Here is a 22,456-nt window from a genome sequence, read left to right on the forward strand (position 1 = left end):
AGAATGGCAGCTCTGCCTCCCGAAATAGTCTGGATGCCGGGGGTTACTGATGCCGTTCTGGGTTCCCAGTCATGGAGCTGGTCAGTTACTCCACGCTTCTATCTAAGAGATTATCGTGGGTTAATGCCAAACTGCTCTCTCATTCATTCTCTCACTCTCTTTCTCCCAAACTATCCTGGATTCATCCTCATCTTCAAGCCCAGGAAGGTACAGTCAGGTCATTTTTCCAGCTGTTGACAGTGTCTGCTGGGAATAGAAAAGAACTTGGACATCCTGTTGACTTATCAGAGTTTGTTTTTGGTTTGTACTCTTGTAACATGGTCTGTGTTTTGGAATAACAGTTCACCAAAAACACTACGAAGGGGCCCCCAAGAGAAGAACAGACGAACTTTGTACAACAGTTCAGGACAAAAGAGGGGCTTCCCTTACCTATAATAAAGTGTAAATCAGTGTCAGAACACACCTTTTCACCTCTCATGGACTGTGGACTCCATTTAAGGAATATTGTAGGTGAGTTTGAAAATGTAGCAGTAGCCCAGGCATTTGTGTGCCTTCTCTCTAATGCAATTACAGAGGTTGTAAAAGAAATGAAAAAATCTGTTTAAAAATAATCACCTAACTAGGTGAGGTTTTTGGTTTGCTTCCACACGGGAAAAGGATACGATCATTAAAATGATTGCTCATGCTCTTAAAAATCTTTATATAAGATTTTAAAAAGATCATTCAACACATTGGAAATACATTCCAATGATTTACCTTTATGGGTAAATGAACATGTATGAAAAAACAGTATTTAGAAGAATCAAGTGCTATTAACCTTTATTATTGATTTTTCCTCCATTTGTCTCCATTCTACCAGTTACTGTAGGATGAATTTCTAACACATGAACACATGGCACATCCATTATAAAAATGCTCTGTTAGAATTTTATATTGTTCTGAAACTAGCTACAAATATCACCTGGGAGTTAATCCTTCCTCTAAGAGAGAGAAATAAATATTCTGTCCTCAAAATAAGCCCGGTCACGTCTGAATATTAGCATACAGGCTCCTAGGGTAGCTCTGCCCAGAAAAAGGAGACTCCAGGGGATTCTTATCAATTAGAAAAAATAAGCCAGCTGAACATAAGAGGACCCACAATTTGGGTCAGTTGAACTGAGCAGTCAGAGAATTTCTGAGGGTAACTACAAATAGTGTGGTTTAGTCATTTCATGAAGGAAGTGTGTTAAAAAGGGAGGAAAAAAGAAATCAGGACTCGTGAATAGGTTCTGGGGATCTAATGCCCAGCACAGTGACTATGGTTAGCAACACGGTGCTGTCCAGTTGAAAATTTCTAAGAGAGCAGACCTTACATGTTCTCACCCCACTCCACCACACACAGTCATTATATGATGTGATGAGGTGTTAGCTAGCTCAATGTGCTGCTCTTTTGCAATATATGTGCACATCAAATCATCATGCTGTATGCCTTAAACTCACACAATGTTATGGATCAATTGCATCCCAATAAAGCTGGGAGGAAAAAATGCACTCGTTTAGTATATTTATGCAAAATGGCAGGGACTATGGAGAATATAAAAGGTACACATACACACACACACACACACACACACACACACACACATGCACTCTGGCCCTGAGGCAAAAATGGCCTGTAAGCTCTTAGGAATTTTCAAGGCAAGGAATACCATTAAGAACCAAGGGGACAAGATAGACATTTAAAGACCCAAATAAAAAATATCAAATCATTCCCCACATCATCTCCTTTAATCCCCACAATGACTCCTCGAGATAGGTACTAATATTCCAAAGCTTACAAACTAAGGAAAGTGAAGCTCAGGTTACATCAACTGTCCAAGGTCATGATGTAGTAAGTATTAGATTCAGCTCAGGTCTACTTGACCCCCAAGCCCATGGCCTTAGCTGCTGTGCCACTGGCTTCACATCTTGCAAGGGGGATAGAATCAGAGCCCACCACCACTGAGAACCACCAAGAGGCTTTCTCCTACCTTCTTTCAGTCTTCCATCCTCTGCAGCTGATCCATTTGGGAAGATGGTCTTGACAAAAATCCCCATCTGTCCTCGAATGCAGTCTCGACCTCCAGCGATGCTAAAGCCAAGGCCCTACACCCCAAGCAGAAAGGTTGTCAATGCAGTATTTAACCGAGGGCATCTGCTCTTTTTTCTATTTAACTGAGGCCTCCTTCCCAGGTAGGCTCAGAGTTAAACTAACCAGCTATAAATTTAAATTTGCATTCCCTTTTCCATTTCCTTCCTTAGATCTATTTGCACTGTACTAGCTACACATTACATTAAAGGGAGAAAGCCTCAGCTGGAAACATGTGAACTTGCCAGTATCTGACAACCTAGGATCTTCAAAAATGGCAATTTTGCACGGATCAATGAATAGCTCAGGAGAGTCATTTTGTACAATTTGGGTGCCATATTTATTTTATTCTTTGGTGTCAGTCTTCCCATTTTGTCTAATATCAAAATGGATGGTTTGGTATTTGTATCATATCAACTTATTTGTATTATTCTCTGTGATAAAGGCAATGCTATGAAATTCATCCAGAAGGATAATGAGTAATATATCCCCTGAAGCTGCAGAGGTGCCTTTTCTTTCAAAAGTCATAAATGTTGGAGCATTCAGTCCACCCCACCCGTGCTCTGGCTCCCAGGAGCAGGTGACTCCTTATGTCGTGAGGCCAAGAGGGCGTGACTCACTCAGCAGCCCCTGGGAGAGGAGGCGAGGGAATCCCCTCTAATTTACACAAAGGCCACTCAATCTATTCCTCTTTGTACCTTTTAATTTTATTTCCATTAAAAAAACTAATAAAGCTAGGCCTGAGTGGCTCAGTAGGTTTAGTGTCTGCCTTCGGCTCGGGTCATGATCCCAGGGTTGTGGGATTGCTCCTTGGGGAGCCTCTCTCTCTCATGAATAAATAAAATACCTTAAAAAAAAAAATAGGGGCACCTGGGTGGCTCAGTGGGTTAAAGCCTCTGCCTTAGGCTCAGGTCATGATCTCGGGGTCCTGGGATCGAGCCCTGCATTGGGGCGGGGGGGGTCTCTGCTCAGTGGGGAGTCTGTTTCCTCCTCTCTGCCTGCCTCTCTGCCTACTGTCAAACAAATATATACATACATACATACATACATACAGTAATAAAGTTAACCACGTAAGAAGCAGATGCTAACATTCACCTGGGCCAAAAGAGTGAGCAGAAAGGAGCTCACCTTGCCCTTTTCTTTGTAAAGCCCGATGATGGAGATGACGGAAGGCCGGATGAGTCTCCATGGGGACTCCACCTGTGTGGTGCTTAGGGAGCGCGTGGACTTCTTTACAATGTGGTATTCCTACAAGTCAGCACAAGGCAAAGTCAGGGATAGTCGTGTGTACCCTTCTGGGGCCTCTGGCATAGAAACATATTCAGATTTTGAAAATCTCAGCTGTCTTTTGGGTTAGACAGCCATTTCTCCCTGCTCCATCTCTGGCCCAGCAGCGTGAAGGAGCGTGTGATGGACACCATTAGAGGACCAGCCCCTGCTGTCACACGCTGTGCGGTGCTGCCCTCGTCGCAGGGAGAGCTGCCTGGAGGCTGTAGGCACCCAGTGGTGCCCTTCCTTTGACGGTACCCGCACATCCTCCTACTTGCTTTCTGGAATGGAGTCAGGAACCGGAAGCCGAGAGGCCTCAGAGACGTAGGAGGGCTATCCTGTGGTCAGGTTCTCCCTGGAAGCCGCTTCCTACCCCCACCCCGTTCACCATCATGGTTAGAAAGTATCTTGCCATTTTAAGCTGAATTCACTCAACCAAAAATGTAGCAAGCCCTTGTTTCTTATTAAAACCCAAACCACAAACTTTGACAACTATTATTTCATATAAAACACCCCACTGACAAAGGACAGCAGCTTCAGTTCTAACCCCTCACATTTGGAAAATAAAATACTTTCCCGTCAGCTACCCTTTCCCCCCGTGCTCGCACGCAGGAGCTCACATCTCAGTCCCTTTCCTGTCTATCACCCACACGTACACGTGTGCAAGCGGGGTTCACCGTTTAGAACATAAACAAGACTTTAAGCAAATCTGTTGCTAAAGCACTTCTACAATCTATCTTCTTGCTATTCTTCTTAGAATAATAAATCTCGGAAACGAGACAGATAGTCCAGCATAAGCAAAAAAAGAAAAAAAAATCACTTCGTGCTTAATTTGAGAAAAGAGACATCAGAAAATAGTTTCTAGCCTTAATTAGTATATTCTACATCCAAAGGTAGAAATGAGATGTCTGCTAATGATATTTTTGTATTCCTGGCAGCTTAGAACAATTCTATTTTGCAGTTTCACAAAATCTGCTAGCTATGCTGGCCTCCCAGACTCTAATTTATTTTAAAAATGTTGGCTTGGCAGGGTTACTGCCCTTTTACTGAAACCATCATGGAGATGGCCAGACACAGCCCATGGGTTTCCAGCCCTCAAATACGGAGTTCATGTGTGGACTTGTAAGGGAACTCTCTCTCCAGCTGCACCTCCTGCCATCTCCCCTTTGGGAGCCCGTGGGAAGCAGAGGTCTGCACACTGCCTTATTCTCTTGATGAGCGTCAAGGGTCCCGCTGCACTTCTTAGACCTCCGCTGTCCAAGATGGCAGCCACCAGTCACCTCTGGCTGTCTGTATTTAAACAAAGATTAAAATGAAAAATACACTCCTCAGTCTCACTGCCCACGTCTCATGTGCTCAGTAGACACAAGTGGCTACCATACTGGACAGGACGGACATCAGCTATCTCCATCCTGGTGGAAAGCTGTATTGGGTGGCTCTACCCTCTGCAACGCTTTATAGGGGAGGGAGAGAGAACAAGGGAAAAGACGGGTGAATCCTGGTAGAAAAAGAAAAGAGCAGAAAAGAAGAAAAGAAAACGGACATTTTGACAAGGGGAAAAAAATCTTTCCTCTAAAATCTCACCAGCCTGTGCTTTCTAGGAGCTTCGTCCAGAAATAGGTATTTCTGGGCTCTAAGTATGGTCAGGTTTCTCAGCAGGTCACTTAAGAAATCACCTCAGAGCTCGGCCTCCTTGGCTGTGATGGCAGGAAACCCTCTCTTACTTTCTGCACTAACTAAAACAGCCTGACAAGTGGTTCTCCTACGACTTTCTGGTCCACCTCCTGACTCTGCTGGTCCAGCTGGATCATTCTGAGCAGGTCACAGGCTTGTCTCCAGTCACGGGTCTGGAGGAGTTTTAACCAGGACCCACGCAGGTTCTCTGCTCTGCTTTTTCTCCATGTCCCAACTCAAGTTGTCTTTGGGTAGATTCCACACAAAATAACTTGATCAGCAGCTGTCTCTGGAACACAGGCACTTACTATTTCACTGGCTAGGTAAAATGTTCTTCCCAGGGATTCTGGCAAATCACTATGAGTGAAATACTCACTCTCTTTGAGATTCACTGGCCCGTCTGTAAAATGGTGATAACACACCAAAAGAATGACTTGACCCAGATGATCTGCCCCAGGACCTTTTCATCTCTGTGATTCATGAGTCTACACGCACTTATGGATGTCACTGCTCCACCCTCCGTTTCCATCTCTGCTTCACTGTAGGCAAGATGCCAGTGGTTTCTCTTGAGCCATCTGGCTGACGGTGCCAGGACTGCAAGAGCACTCCACGAGTTCCCCAGAGACTGAGCCTGCCTTCAACTAGGTTGGGAGCTCTCTACCCACTTGTAACTGGACTGAGGATAATGTAATTGTGGAAGAGCCCTGTGAAGAATTAGGGAGCCCTGAGCTCTTCTGGGGCGGGTCCTGGAATATTAACATCATTGCCTCCTATACCCCCAACCCCCAAAGTCCTCTGACCTTGTCTATTTGAACCATCACTAAGTAACAGGTAAAATCCTAGACATAGTACAGACACACACATGCACTCCCCCCACTTCACACGACCCAACACTCACCCACCCACCCAGTGGTTATGCTGACACCTGACGCGCCCATTGAACAAGCGACGGTGGTTGACCACAGACTGTGAGGCGCCATTGTCTCCTGGCAGTTGAAAGCAGCTCTCAGGTCCAAAACACACAGTAGGAAGGGGATCAAGATGTCGAGATCCAACAAAGGATTATTTTTCTCTACTGTTTTCAAATCCTGGGCTGACTTCTTCCTAGCCTCCACAGATAGACCCCGCTCTCTGTGCTACATCTCTAGTCCCAAACACCCCTGCCCACACAGGTGGGCAGCTCTTCCCCAGAAGGATGCTCTTGTTGGTCTCTGAAAGAGTAAAGAGTAAAAGAAAGCCTCGAGACCCAGGGGTGGGAACATGCTCTTACGTCCCTAACCAGGCAACTCTGACAGTCTGAGAAAATGAAAGGCTCCATGGTACTGTCCTACCTGTGATGTCCCAGTAGAGTCCAGCAGCTGGGGAAGAGAGTGCTTTCGGCCATCTCGGGAGACTTCCAACATCCTGATCCTGGGGTCCCCATTTCGCACCATCAGCTCATTATATTCTTCAACAGACTCCAGACGGTGTACACCCCCTTGTGAACACACGGAGAAAAACATGGCGTGATATGGGATGGAAAGAACATTATGAGTATCACAGGCATAAACTTGTTGGATTTACCTCTACCCTATATGGTCTTCAGAAAGCCTGGTGTACTTTCAAAGTATGAGATGAGCTCAGTAGCTCATTGCTTTCTACCAATAAGCTCTGCCTAAGCTGGGGGTCCGTTGGGGCCATTAATGCCAGATAATGAAGCAAGTGCCAGTCTTTGAAGAAACCAGACTGGATATGGGAAAATGTACACGTTTCATCTAAGTAAGATGTAGCCAGCGTTGACAAGGCAGTAAACAACAATGAGAAAGCAACCAGTAGATGGTTTTCTAGTGACGGAGGAACCTTTTTATTCTGTTTGGTACACTTCCGTTGTTGGGGCAGGTGCTTTTTTTTTTTTCCCCATGTAATGACTTGTTAAATAAACTTCTTTATTAAAGAATAAAATTTCACAGAAATTTGCACAAGTCATAAGTGTACAGTTCCATGAAACTTCACAAAGTGAATGTTCCAGAAACCTACCGTCAGACCAAGAAACAATATTTCTGGACCTCAACAGCCGCTTTGGCACCACTAGCCAGCCTTCACCCATGGTAATCATTATCCTGACTTCCAACATCAGAGATGACTTTTGCCTATTTTTGAACTTTAGATAAATGAACACATAAGATATGTACTTTTTGTATCTGGTTCTTCACTCTTGGCATCTATTTGCGAAAGTCCACATGTTGGTGCTAAGAGTCTGTTCATTCCATTTCTGTATACTACTCCACTGTATAAACATACCACAGTTACCACAGTTTGGCTATCCATTCTGTTGCTGATGAACACTTGCTTTGTTTCCGGTTTCAGTTCTAGAACAAGAGTCAACAACTTTTTTTTTTTTTTTTTTTTTTGGTAAGGCCAGATAGTAAATGTTTTAGGCTCTATGGGCCACAGATGGTCTCTGCTGCATATTCTCTTTTTTTTTTTAAATCCACTGAAGATACAGAAAGTACTTCTAGCTTGTGGTCCATACAAATCCAGCTGTGGGTGGTAGTTTGCCGACCCTTGATCTAGAACAGACTGTTATGGAACATTCTCATAGGAATCCCATGTGTGGGGTGCAGACCTAGGACAGAGCTGCTGAGCTACGAGTACACAGCCACCTTTCCCAATGCTGGAACACCACCGTATGGGAGTCCTACTTTTCCCACATCATCGTCATACTTGGTGGTGCCAGTGTTTTAAATTTCAGCCAATCTCTTAGGTACATAATGACATTTCACTGTGGTATTTTTTTAAAAAAGATTTTATTTTATTTATTTGACAGACAGAGATCACAAGTAGGCAGAGAGGCAGGCCGAGAGAGAGGAGGAAGCAGGCTTCCTACTAAGCAGAGAGCCCGATGTGGGGCTCGATCCCAGGACCCTGGGATCATGACCTGAGCTGAAGGCAGAGGCTTTAACCCACTGAGCCACCCAGGTGCCCCCCCCTTTTAAAAAAATATTGTATTTTCAAGTAATCTCTATACCCAATGTGGGGCTTAAACTCATAAGCCCAAGATCAAGAGTCCCACACACTACCAACCAAGACAGCCAGGGGCCCTCTTATGGTTTTTAATTTACATTCCACTGATGACCAATGTGACTGAGCTTTCAAAAATTCGTTGGCTGTTTTAACTTTTGTAAATTTGTACAGTGGCTTTTTTTTTCCTGATAAAGTGGTAAAGTGCCTGTTTGCTTATTCTTTTAATGGGTTTCTGTCTTTTTGTTGTTGACTTATAGGAGTTTTTATTTTTCTATTGTTAATGTTTTAGATATGAGTCCTTCATGGGATCTATGTAATGAAGATATCTTTTCCATGTCTGTGACTTGCCTATTTCATGTTTAATGGTATTTTTACAGGAACAAAAATTCATAATTTAACATATAATGTATTGATTTTTCCCTTTATGCTTAGAACTTTGTGTCTTAAGAAATTTTTGTAGTAATTTTTAAAGACACCTTTATCAATACTTAGTTTATATTATATGCTATTTTTAAAATAGCATAATTTAAGGGAATTAATTTTTAAATGATGGCTCAGTTACACTGAATATAGCTATAATCACATCACAATGTTTACATGATACATTATGAATGTATCACACTTGTGTGTATAGCTATATACATATACAGATTCTTTGTAATATCAAATTCTCCTAGACTATATTTTATTTGATGAACTAAAATTCAATTTACTTTTTCAGAAAGTTTGTCATGAAATAAAACAGGATGATTCTGTACTCTTTTAAAAATAATATATTGAGTCTTTAATGGTGATGAAAAGTTGGAAGAGTGCTGATAGTTATATTAACATGAACATCACTAAAAGCCCGGTGTTTCAAAAGCTACATATTAACTTTGTGATACAGGTTTTCAAACACCCGAGCCTCCTTTGCAATCAAAGAGAAATTTCCATTTTAAAAGATCACAAATGTAGGGTATTAACACGGATAAGTCAAAAATACCAAAATTAAAAGGGAAGCCTGCTGGCAAAAAAGGCAGTATGAAGTAAGGAAAATTCAGGTTAGGATATCAGGAAAAATGTTCTATAAAATCACTTTAGTCATTCTGGAGCCAGACGAGGCAAAAATCTTAGTGGAGGTGGCTGGAACTTTTTTACAGAACCTCCTTAATAATTCAGGACTTACTAATTCATGGCCAGATTACTCCATCTTGGCATGCTTACTCATCTGAAAAAGATTTATTAGAAGGAAGTGCCTTTTGAGCTGACAGGGGGCACTTGCCTCAACAGAAGAGAAACCACATACGGTAGTGTCTGTAGATAAGATACCAACACGCGAATACCAGAGTGACTCGCTTTTAGAAACTAGGAAATAAAAATCCAAGTTTACAGGACAGACCAATTAGCAGGTGACCACATTATTCAAATGTCTTGAGGCTGAACATATTTCACGGCACTGAATGAAGACCCAGCTCCGTAAGCCGCCTTCCAAGGTCTCAAATTATTCTTCCAGCCTTAATCTCCCACGGCCCTGCTCCATGAATTCGTGGCTCTGGCCTGCTGATTCTCAAAGGAGAGGATCTGTCCTCCTCCCGCATCCTTTCCAAAACTGGGGAGCCTATAAATATCGCCTGACATTTTACCTCACTTTGCCGGCACCATCAGCTCCCTCCCCGAGGGGCTCCTCACCCCTAATCTCCCTGACAAGCTCTGCTGGATTCAATCGTGGTTCCTGTTGGATTACTGGATCTTTCGGAAAGCTGAGGAGGAAAAACAGTTGCTAAAAACTTCTCTAACCAATTTTCCCTCACTGTCCCTAAACATTTCTGGTGCATTTTCTCCCTTGTCCAGACCACCGTTGGCTTCCTCTTGGGTTCTGTCAAATCTCGCCAAGGCCCTGGCCCTCCTTCATCCTGTGTCCTCTGGATGCCTCCCCTGAGCACCACGACCCAGACAGACTTCCATCTTCGTACCTCCTGTCGCACGCCTTACCACCACCTAAAGTTCTCGAGAATATTCCTCTCTGAAACTATTCAAGCATCTTCCCCTCTTGACAGGGAAAGAGGAGACAGCAGTGATAATAAAGTTGGAAATGACAGTGACGAATGTGATGTTAACGTGGGCAGGGGTGCGGTGGGCCATCACTGCCAAACCTGCAGGGGCAGCGCCACGTTCCCTCTCTCACTCCGTCTTTCAACCGAGACGGGGCGCTGATTTCCAGAATAAATGTACAGTATAATCCTCACTCTACACCCAAAGAAACAGAGACCCAGAGAAGTCAAGTCACTGGTCTCAGGTCAAGTCACAGCAGGGCTAAGAAGTGAACACAGTTCTCCCCGGCGTCATGCCTGTTATACAAATTTGCTTATTATGGCCCCAGGTGTCCGGGAAGGACAGGAAGAGAGGGTGACCTCCATTTGTGGCAAACAACAACCAGCTGTGGATTTTACTCAGCTGAATGTGCCGCTTGTTCTACATTAATAGCATAAACAGCATTAGAGAATTATGATTTGAAAGGTCCCTAGCTATCTCCCTGTCCCCAAGTCTGTATCCATAGAGCCCCAGCCTGGGAAGCAGGATTCCCATCAAGATTCTCAGGAAGCCAGGGTTCGTAAGAAGAACTATCTGGGAGGCAGATCTTTTTGCTGGCACTGAGTGAGTGACCTTTGGGATTCCCTTAACTCCTCTGGTCTCATCCATAAAATGAGGAATGTGACCGTATGGGTTTCAAAGGTCCCCAATACTTCCCCAGAGCTCTGTGGCCCTCCTGGGGAATGTTGATAAGGTGCTGATTAACTGTGCCAAGACAGCTGGCTTAAAGCTCTTCATCTGCTACGCCCCTGTGACGTCCAGGCCCCAAACGCACACAGGAATGAAATGCATTTCTCTCTGCTGTTCTCAGGGTCTCGGGGGAGCCGGATGGTCTCTCCGCGTGAGGACCTCAGACACGATGCCTCCCCTCCAACTTATCAGCCTCTGGCCATTTCACTGGTCACCGCCCTGCGTTCTGATAGACACTGCCTAACTATTGTGAGTTACGAACAGACTAATTCACTTTGTCACGCTGGTTTGTTAAAAGAAACAGATGTTTTAGGGTCCTATACCAGTCGCTTTACCTGGGAACAGCTCCGCAGAGGGCCAGGCAGTGGCAACAGGGGCGGGGGTGGCAGGGGTCCCGGGTGGCGGCACAGACAGCACCCCTCCCCCCCGGGTTTGTGTCCAAGAGGAGCCTGGCATGTTTTGGATGCTGACACACCTTGTGTTTGGCTGGCCACTCGTGCGAGTGTTTTGTTTTTTAATCTGCTCACCCTTTCGAAGTCAGGATTATTATCTCCTTTTCTCAGGTGAGGGAGAGGAAGTTCAGGGGCTTGCGGCCCAAGGTCACATGAGACCCTTTCATGGGTAGGCAGCCAGGGCGGGCCTCTCCGTCAGGCCAGCAGACACAGTGCAGCGGCCCGTAAGAAAGTTTTAAGTGTAAACATCATGGTAATGAAGAGATAATAAGGAATCCAGCTTGTACCTTTATACCAATGCAGACACAAAATGTATCTTTCAGGGTTTTTTGTTTGTTGTTTAATAGGGGAAAGAGCCCATCAGCAAGTGGGTGCCTAGGACCCTTGGATCATAATAGGTTCTTGCATGTGGCCTCTGTTTGCTTGCTCTTTCTTTCTTTTCTTTTTTTTTTTTTAAAGATTTTATTTATTTATTTGAGAGGGTAAGAAAGAGCGAGAGAGAGAGTGCGAGCGAGCATGAGAGGGGGAAGGTCAGAGGAAGAAGCAGACTCCCCACTGAGCAGGGAGCCCTAATGCAGGACTGGATCCTAGAACTCCAGGATCATGAGCTGAGCCACCCAGGCACCCCATGGGGCCTCTGCTTTCAACAAGAACTTTCCCTCTCGGAGCGCGGGCCAGCTGCTATGAGGTTATCCCCAGGAAATGTGAAATCTCTTTGTCTCCAGAGGTGCAACTCCCATCCTCTTTTTCTGCCTGCTTCGTTGAGATGCAGATTTCATATTAAGTCAATAGCTCTTTGCCCCTGGTTCCGGTCGACCAAGGGCTTGGGGGAGAGGGCCATTTGCCGGGAAGACAGGCCACTAGGAATGTTCCATAGGGCACGGGTCACCTGAAGTTCTGTGCAAGTCAATGAACCACACACACACACACACACACACATACACAACACACACACACACACAGGAAGTTTAGGTTTGAGCAGAGACGAGCGGAGATGTTGACATTCACTTCATTATGACTCAAATAAAAATATTCACTTGGGCAGCCGGGCTGAAGGCAGTTTTATGCTTGGGGCATGCACTAGCTAAAGGGAAAATAATTTTGAGGCTGTAAGGGGAGGGGGAGGCGCTCCTTCTGTTCCTGACTCTCATCTTCGCACTCCTGAGGCTAGTAGCTCACTTTCCGGAAGGCCGCATCAGGCACGGGGCTCCACTCACCTGAAAGTCGACTTTTGAGCTTCATTTTGCTGCTGCCCTGCTTGGGACTTTCCAGGTTTCCCTTGGATTCCTCGGGGCCGCCTGAATCTTGGGACTCATCTGTCCCAGGCATCTGAAATGCAGAGAACACGGAGCTGACGGGGGAGGCGGGCCAGGGATCACGAATGAGATCCCCTCCCAGCAGTTACCTCCAGGCTCGAGGAGCAGAGCTGCAACACAGGTATCACGTGAGGAAAAAAGCTTCCTGGGATCAAAGCACAGCCCCTCAGATAACCTGGAACCACACAGCTTTATGCCGGCAAGTTCCTCCTCAGCGTGCAGTCCTGCACAGCGTAGAAACATCAGGTTTCAAAGTGGAAAGGGCCCCAGAGGCCGCTTCATTTCTGGAGGAAACTTGTTGGTCAAGGTCGCCCAGGGGGTCACAAAGCCACAAAGACAGCCCAGGTCTCTTGGCTTGTGGCTAGTGCTTTTTCCTACAGCATGAGCTGCAAGAACTATGAAACCAGAAATTTATTTATTTAAAAAAATTATTATTTTTTTAAGATTTTATTTATTTGACAGACAGAGATCACAAGTAGGCAGAGAGGCAGGCAGAGAGAGAGGAGGAAGCAGGCTTCCTGTGGAGCAGAGAACCCGATGTGGGGCTTGATCCCAGGACCCTGAGATCATGACCTGAGCCGAAGGCAGAGGCTTTAACCCACTGAGCCATCCAGGCGCCCTGAAGCCAGTAATTTAAACTCAGTTCTGAATTACAGTAAAACATTAATTTGGGGGCAGCCAAATAACTACACCCCTTGGGTCAGCCGCACTGTGTGCCACATTCCTGAGTACTAATTAGCACTGCTTGGGCCACGTGCAGGGAGCCCCAGAAAGTCAGCCTGCACGTCTGGCCTATGCTCCCAGACCCTGAGGCGTGGTGCAGGAAAAGTCTCAAGGTCTGTAGAAAAGCCAAAAATGCTAAAAACAACAACAATAAACTACATTTATTAGAGAAGAAAAGGTGACTTATATGCTTAAGAGTTCATTTAAAAAATTTGGGAAGTAAATTTATATGTATGAAACTTATGAGATCAAACAAAGAGTTTTCCCATTTGAAATTTCATTTTCCTTGGTGGTTCTGAAGGGAAAAAGTCATATTAATTCAAACATGTAGGATTCACGTGAACAAACATACATGAATTTAAAAAGACATAGAAGATATTCTTTAACACTTCACAGTCATTGAAAAATCACATAATCATAATGCAAAAAAAACCCCAAATCCTGAATGTTAACTGATAATAAAAATTAGACACTGTATTTCAAATTCAGTATATGAAAATGCATAAAGTAGTCTCCCAGGTAAATTCCACCTCCTTCTAAGAGGTAAGTGCTTATATGGAAATTTTTTTCATATATATATATTTGTATTTTAAGTAGGCTCCACACCCAACATGGGGCTTAAACTCATGAATGCGAGATCAAGAGCGCCATGCTCCACAGCCTGAGCTAGCCAGGCGCTCCGTATGTACATCTTACATGTAACATAGGTTTGCAAAATTCCCTCTTCCCCTTCAAGTTCAAGTATCTCTCCGGATGAGAAAGAGGGGGAAAAAAGGTCTGAGAAATGAGGAGATGCAGGAGAGTTGAGGAAGGGGCCGTGGGAAAGCAAATGAATCCCGATACATAAAACAAAGATAAATTTGGTGAATCCCTATTACAATGTTGGGGATTGGCAGGTCTCCAGGTTTAAATTATGAAGTAAAGACAAGAATAGAATCCTGAGGATGATTTTAGAGATTCTCAAGAGGGAGGTCTTTCCCAACCCCAAACTGTAACATTTAATTCATACCCAGTGCAGAAGAACCCTCTTGGAGACCGGCCAGAGAGCTGAGGCACAGGAGGAGATATGCAAATGAGAATAATCCAGAGAGAAGCCTCGGGGCCTCCCCCTTCGCTTAATTTAAAAGCTTTATGGAAAAAACCTGTCTCGGGAGCATAAACAGCAATGACTGGAGACTGAGTTAAGTTCTTGGTTCTTTCTCGCGGACCACCTGACCCAGGCTCAGCTTGTAGGTCATTACCTCCTCGGTGCCCAGTCAGGGCGCGGGTTACTCCACAGCTGCCAAGGCCCAGACCATCAGAAAGCACGTCAGAGGAGCTCCTGTCAAGGGAAGAAAACAATCCCGACCCACTGTTTCCAGACTTCGGAAGTTTCCTTCTTCCATTTGTCCTCTGTTTTCCCAGCATGGCTCCAGTTCGCGTAATCGGAGGAATTTTGGAGATGACATAAGCCCTCATATGAGTAACCGAAGGGAAAGTGACCTGCCCAAGGCTTTTCAACTCATTACAGGCAAGGCTGAGACTCCTCCGTCTCCTGATTTCCAGCTTCATGCGTCACGAGGATTTTCCCTTCCTCCATCCTCAGAAGCATTTTAATTGAGTTAACATGTTGGGCGATCGATACCGCACCATACTGTGTAGTTCGTATTCCTGACATTTTCCCCATTTAATGTTGGCAGCAAACGTGTGTCCCAAGGTAAAAAAATATTTTCTCCATCGACAGATGAGGAAATAAATGGAGACCCTGAAGTAATCAATACCTTTTTGTGTCTAACATATATCCGAGACCTGGGCTGGATCACGTGCGCAGGGACGGAGCGTGGAGTTTTACAAGCGCGAACATGCGCTGTGTCAAAATCTGGGCTCTTGTGATGCGAGCCCAGCCGCAGCCAAATCTTCTTTATTTTCAGAATCTGGGAGAGGCAGTTTAGAAGAGAATCACAGCCTTGAGGAATAACCTTCTTCTTCTTCTTTTTTTTTTTTTTTTAATTTTTAAAATCTTAAATGTGCCAAAGAATGAGATGACATTTGGTTTCTGTGATCTATAAAATACCGATACCATTCCTTATACCAAGGAAATCTTATGCAAAAGATGGTATGTGTTACATGACCACCGAAAGCCCAAGATAACCGGTCAGAATGGACCTAAAGACACTGCAAAGAGGTGCAAATGTGCACTGTTGAGCTCAAGGCAGAAGCACAATCTGATTTCAGAACCCCTGGAAGGTGTCTGCACAGGGTTCTGAATTGAAACAGATCCTTTTCCTCTTGCAACAGAAAATAGTCTGTCATGATTTGAGGTGGCCTGGAACTCAAGGAACAGAAAGTAACAACATACAAATTGCAATTTTGATTACAATGTGCCTCTCTTCAGTCTTCGGACTATTGTCTGAAAATGTCCACCCTCTAAAGAGTCCCTTTGCTGTATTTTCATTTTTTCAGATGCAAAGAACAAATCAAACTGTTCTGGAAATGATGTCATTTTAGTTGTTCTAAAATGAAATGTGCAAAAAGTTCTCCTGGAAAGCCTTTGGTTCAGCTGGTATAATCTATTATTCATGATCAATTTCTAATTCATGTGTTATACAACAATGCCATTATATTAATGGAATCTAATATGATTTGCCAATTTCCAAGTTAGAGCCCTTCTGTTTGAGCAGTTTTCTACACTTGTAGCCTATGAGATTCTCTCTCACTGAAGAAGAATCTTTAGCTTCTGGGTTTGCAGTGAGGTGGTAGAGCAGAATGGTTAAGAATCCAGCTGCCCGGACACAAATTCTGGTTTGTAGCAATTTAGGCCCATTAGTCATCCTCCTTGAGCTTCAATGTCCTCATATGAAAGATGGGGTTTGATTTAAGAATTAAGTGATAGGGGCGCCTGGGTGGCTCAGTGGGTTAAAGCCTCTGCCTTCGGCTCAGGTCATGATCCCAGGGTCCTGGGATTGAGCCCCACATTGGGCTCTCTGTTCAGTGGGGAGCCTGCTTCCTCCTCTCTGTCTGCCTCTCTGCCTACTTGTGATCTCTGTCTGTCAAAATAAATAAATAAATAAAATCTTAAAAATAAAAAGAATTAAGTGATAGTTGGTTTTTTATTTTTTTAAGTTTATTTACTTACTTATTTGTCAGAGAGAACACACAAGCAGGGGGAGCAGTTGGCAGAGGGAGAGGGAGAAGCAGGCTCCCCTCTGAGCAAGGAGCCCAATGCAGGACTCGATTCCAGGACCCTGGGATCATGACCTGAGCTGAAGGCAGATGCTTAACCGACTGAACCACATGGGCGTCCCTAAGTGATAGTTTTCTGATTAAAGATGACAGATTTCCTTCTTTTTTCCCCCTTCATTTGAAACCACACTCAAATGAAAGAGAAGAGATTTTAAAATGAAAGCCAATCCCACAGGCAAAGAGAACAGCAACAAAATGTTGAAGACAACAGCAACAAAATTCTGGAAACCAGTAAGCAGACGAATATGTGGTAATGGATCCAACTTGAGAAAATGGAATTCTAAGCTGGGGTCAGAGAAAGCTGAAATGCAATGAACAGAAAAGTCTCCCCCCGCCCCCATGCCCCAAAGCTCAGGAGTTGCCCATAAAGGGTCTCTGGAAGTAGGGATGTGGCAAGGCTAAGCAATGCTGAGAGCGGAAAGTGGCTGGCACAGGTATTTAGAAAGGATCTGATTTTGTCCAGGCATCGGGAATGACCTGGACAAACTCTGGTGTGTAACAGAATCACCCAGAAAGTTAATAACGAACGTGGAGGCCCAGGCTGATGGAAGTGGGGCAGGGCCTGGGGCTCGGTGGTTCACTATCGCCCTGGTCCAAGCAGAGCCGGGTTGAAAGGGTTTTGGTGTTAAAATTATCTGGTAATGATCTAACAGGGTTATGATGAGGATGTAGTAACAGTGCACTTGAAAGTACTAGCAGAGTACCTAACTGTACCCCAGAAGTACCATGAAGATTCAGCTGAACAAAACCCCTCCAGCTTTCTCCCCACCAAGCTCAGGGTGCCTCTAGATTTGATGATGACACAGACCAGGATTATAGCTCTAGACTGCAGAGATAAACATTTCCACTTCCTACCTACAAACAGCAGCACATTTAATGAATGAACAAAGCAAGACAAACGATGCCCCAGCATGAATACGCCATCCTGCTGGGTTCACGATGAGGAAAAAAAACTCCATAAAATGACTGCCAACCTAACAGCTTAGAACTGTTTCAAATGCATGTTCTTGGAAATGCATGCTCCTGGAAGCCAGGTCTGCATGGGACACCAAGGATGACCTGAGAACACACTCTGGCCTCAATCCGAGCAGAAGCAGTGGCAGACAGACAGTCAAGAAACATGCGGCAATTAACCAGGGGAAGAGCGAGGCTTCTGTGAAGGAAAAGCAGAGATCACAGACAACAGGCTGTGCAGGTCTGAAGGGGAGAGGAGGCTGTGAGGTCTCGGAGGCCAGTGCCCTACCACAGTGAAAGTGGGTGTCACACGAATGGGGAGACACTTTAGTTTTTAATAGATCGGAGGGCATGACTGGGGACTAAAGAAATCCACCCGAGAAAAAGAGGCAAAACCACGGGGAACAGAATGCAATGAGGCTCCGATGGCCGTTTCGGGCCCAGAAGACAATGAGAGGTGATTTAAGAACAGCAGAGCTTGAGTAAGAGGATTTGGGATCAGAAAGGGATTGAGAGGGATCAGAAAGTTTGTACAGATCTGAAGGTGAATGGTAAAGAAGCCCACGAGGAGATTTAAAAAAAATTCCTGGGTCAATTTGAAAGGGACACAGTTATTTTTGTTGGTCTGACGGAAGTGGCCTGAGAAATGTATGGGATTCCGACTGGACAGGAAGCAAACACGAGACCTGCCAAGGGGAGCTAGGCAGGATGATCACAGGCCAGAACTTGATGTAGGTCAGGTAGGAGCAAATTTCCTGGCTGGAATTAACCAGCTCAGAGGTGGTGGTGGTCTAGATGCATATGAACAACGGATACTTTAGAAACAGACGACTCATGGATTCCATGCCTTTCACAGTGCTGAGCCCCACGTGACAGAATCTAGAAAAGTATTTTAGGAAAAAAGTCTATGTCAGAAAGCAAAGAAACGGGAAGTTTAAAAACAAACAAACAAACAAAGCAAAACAAAAGACACCCAGACTCAGCAGGCAGGGCTGGGAAAGAAGAAAGGAGTCCATTTAAACAGCAGATTAAACAGAAACTCAAGGGAGTCTTCCCGAAAGGAGATGGAGATGAAACTCTAGAGACATATCCGATTGCTACCCCAAAATATGTAGCCAAAAGCCCTGTTCCTCAACCCCTGGAACATTCAAAACCAGAGGAAAGACAAATCTCAAGGAGCAGGTGGCAGGGCTCATTAGGGGTGGGAGCCTTAGAATCGTCCACAGCAGGTCTGGTCCATGAACCTGCAGAGGGTGTTTTTCCAGCTGAATCAGTGGGGAGTAGAAACGCAGCTTTCTCTAGTCTAAGCGCTTCTCTGCATTTCTAAGAGGTGGTGGACATGGAAAACGGGGGCCCCCAGACCGAAAATGGCTGCCCCCGAGAACACAGAGCCTCTGTTAGAGGCACAGTCCACATCGCCCTCCTCCATGCAGTGTAGCAGGCAGCTGGCTACTTTAGTCTCAAAGTGCAAATGCAAATCAGGCAGATTTTGAATATAAATGAAAAGTACTTTAAGTAGAACCAACTTGATTTCCCCTCTCCAGATTGGGAGGAGGATTTCTGCCAGCTGAGTTTAAATTCATGGTCATGGACTCAAATAACCACCAGAGGCTGAGTTGTATTCAGAGGAGACAAGACTATTTTCATCAGCGGTCCTTTATTTGATATGACAGGGCCTCTGCTATGCACTGCCGGGAGACCATCCTCCATGGGCTTCTCCCATTTCTATGTGGCTTGAGAACTGAGGCACAGGCTGTTTTTACTCTGGATTATCTATCTTTTCAAAGCGAAGCACCTTGAAAGTCAGAGCTAGTGTCTCTGGAGGAAAAGGCAGGTTTGTTTATCGTCCAGTAGAACAAAGATAATGTCTCTCTCTGGAGCACAGAGCAATCAGATCTGCTTGGAGTCTGTCATGGAACATGCAGGTTGCCAGCAATCTGGGTTCCTCAGCTGCGATACAAATCCACTGCCTGTGCATCTGCTCGAGCTCCTCTGTATCATTCCTACTGGCCTTGGGGATGCAAGGGGAACAGTGTGCAAACACGATGCTCTACACCGGGACTGAATCCTAAACCGGGATTGGAGAAAGCCAAAAGCTACTTGCTGTGCCATCAGTAATGAAGTCGTTTGTCTCTGACCCAGGAGTCTCATGTCTTGTGGCAGTAGCCATGAAACTGTAGTGTAAAATCTCAGACGTTTTATAGTTCTTGATGTGGTCTTTGGGCAAAATTAAATAAGGTCCTGGGAACAAAAGTTTTCCTGGGACAACTGTCTAGGCATGAGGGATTGGCTCATTTTTCTAAATGTCAAGGGTGTAGGTCCATTTACTCTTTGTCCATTCACATTTCACTAAAAGAGAAAGCATACAAGAGACTCGCTGTTGAACAAATTCAACTTTCTCGGAGCTGAAAGAGCCTTATTTGTTGCAGTGAGAAATGGCCCGGACTGCAGAGATGCCCCGGCATCAAGAATCTCATTTGTGAAATGGAGCAAAAGAAAGAATAGGAGAAATTGAAGGAGGCCTTTAAGTGCTTTGGTTTTTAACTCAAAAGGTGAAGGAAATTTAAGACTGGATGTTAATGACTTTTGATTTTAATGTTTTTGGATTATGACTTACAAGGAGGTTTGAATTTGTTGGGATGGTAAGGATTTGAATATCATTATTGTGTTGACATTTTCTCTCTTCGTAGCCCCTCTGAAAAGCTGTACTGAACAGTGAGGCTAGAAATAATTTTGTAGGAGAAACGGCCTAGGATTGAGTTTTAGCTTCTGGTAAACTTTAGTCTTCTGGAGGCAAGGAGCAAAGCATCCTTACCTTAAGAGACAGGCCCCCTGGGTCCAAGTTAAAAGTCTAGTATTTAGGAATGGTCTATAACTGCCGTCCAAACCATTTACGAGATCTCCTTAAACACACTGTTACTAATATAATGTTGACTCCTGAGCATCATCTGTCTTTCTCAGCAAACTTTTGAAGCCTTACAAACAAACCGTGCAAAGTGTGGCTTTCATCTCCAACCATCTCCATTGTGCAAGCAGATCCGATCCCAAGGAAAACTGCAGGGTTGTCCCCAGTTCATGCCGTGTTTTTACAGTTCCCAGCACTTGAAGAAAAAATAATCTGCAGATGTGACAGAAGGCATCCAAGCTCCAAATCCCTAGGAGGCTGTGCTGGCTCGTCCCCCTGGCCTGTATCTATGGGACAGAGGAGCGTGGCGATTCCCCTTTTATGCTTCACTCACACTCAGATTATTTTTAGGCTGCCAAAGGAAGCTCATTTTCCAGATTCTGGGGCAGATGTTTGAGTGACCAAAGGAGAACCAGATGGCCATCAGAGAGGCCAGGGCCGGGAATGAATAACCATTCAGAATACGGGAATCAGAACAATAATAAATCAGCCCAAAGCAGCAAGAAGCCTGTGAGCTGACTGCAGAAATTCAAACGGAAATCTGCTGCTACGTTAGAGTCACTGCTTTCCAACAAAGCAGACTTGGGACTGAAGAGGAAAACAGTGGAACTGAAAAGCAAAACTTGCCAGACCCCAGAATGTTCTAGTACACGTACAGCGTGTGTGCAGAGCGTCAGAGGCAGCTGGGGAGAAGCCGCAACTGATGGGGGACCCAGGCGTTCGGGCTGGGGCCCTGAAAATGAAACAATATTGTCCTTGTTCTGAGTCTGTTTCTGGTTTCCTCCCGTTGATCATCCCCAAACAATCTGAATGGGCTTAACATGCTTGGTTGCTGATTATTTGGATGACGTTTATGCACACATATTAAACAGATTTCTCAGTCCCTTGGAAAGTTGAGGCAAAGAAATCACCTTTAGGATGTCGGAAGGTCATCAGGCACTGGTCCACGTTTGCCTCCCCTGTGGCAGGTTTGGTGTGTCACCATCCCAAGGAGAGGACAGTGTCCTCCAGTGACTCAGTTCTTCAAAAATATCAGGAGATGCGGATCGCAAGGGGAATCTGCACACGTCCCTCCTTGGCACTGATTTCAAACCCTGACAAGGCGAGTGTGGACTCTCTCTACAAAGCAGGAATCTATCATTCTCTCCGTGCTCCATGACCTAGTGGGTGAGAAAAGTGTGGAGCCGGGAGCTCTTTTTTGGCTTGTGGGCTGGCTACTATAGGCAGATCTTTGGGTCATTTCTCAGCAGGAGCTGGCTCCCTGCTCTCCTTGGACATATTTCTGGGAGCAGGACAATGTTTTGGTTTTTTTTTTTTTTTTTAAGGGAGGGAAAGATGGAGGAGGGGAGAGGGAGAGAAAGAATCTAAAGCAGGCTCCACGCCCAACACAGAGCCTGATGGGGCGCTCAATCCCACAATCCTGAGATCACAACCCAAGCCAAAATCAAGAATGGGACACTCAACCGACTGAGCCACCCAGACGCCCCTGATATTCTTTATCCTCAACTCCAGAATGGTAAAATCGTGTGTGTGGGGGGACAATCTCAAGACGCACAAAAGGTAGAAGTGGGTGAGCGATCAGAAAAGAAAGGCATGGGGCACCTGGGTGGCTCAGTCATTAAGCGGCTGCCTTTGGCTCAGTTCATGATCCCAGGGTCCTGGGATCGAGCTCCACATAGGGCTCCCTGATCAGTGAGGAAGCCTGCTTCTCCCTCTCTCACTCACCCTGCTTGTGTTCCCTCTCCCTGCGTCTCTCTCTGTCAAATAAATAAATATTTTTTAAAAAAGGTATGTTAAAAGAGACCCAAGAAGCAAGTGGGAGGGATGGAGGAAAGAAAATAAGGTATGAATTAAGACAGTGCCATACAAATGTTTTCTCTCTACAAGTATTTCTCTAGAGAAAGTTTTATATGATTATCTGGCTTAGGAAAATAGAAGATCATTTGGACTGAAGACACTATGTAGGCAGATTTTAGATGGAGAGTAATTGGTTGGGCTGTAGACACTGCTGCTAAGTGTCGATGTGCTGGCAAGTTCTGGGGGGTCACCCTGAGGCTTTCTGCTGCCTTTT

At 45.0% G+C, this 22,456-nt stretch overlaps 1 protein-coding gene across 8 annotated transcripts in view; it reads right to left on the bottom strand.

The window, feature by feature from the left end:
* PDZD2 (PDZ domain containing 2) overlaps positions 1-22,456 on the bottom strand; it is a 349,024-nt gene that overhangs the window by 37,263 nt on the left and 289,305 nt on the right. For 7 of the 8 annotated variants that reach the window (XM_045999587.1, XM_045999588.1, XM_045999586.1 and 4 more), the window contains 4 exons: positions 12,483-12,594; positions 6,382-6,527; positions 3,236-3,355; positions 2,010-2,124 (listed from right to left, as the gene is read on the bottom strand). In XM_045999587.1, coding sequence (XP_045855543.1) covers positions 2,010-2,124; positions 3,236-3,355; positions 6,382-6,527; positions 12,483-12,594 — 493 coding nt within the window. Of the gene's footprint in view, positions 1-2,009; positions 2,125-3,235; positions 3,356-6,381; positions 6,528-12,482; positions 12,595-14,545; positions 14,842-22,456 lie in introns of those variants that run through there. The other variant, XM_045999592.1, reaches the window with a different exon arrangement.

Source organism: Meles meles, chromosome 3, assembly GCF_922984935.1.
Source record: "Meles meles chromosome 3, mMelMel3.1 paternal haplotype, whole genome shotgun sequence".
Classification (NCBI taxonomy): domain Eukaryota; kingdom Metazoa; phylum Chordata; class Mammalia; order Carnivora; family Mustelidae; genus Meles; species Meles meles.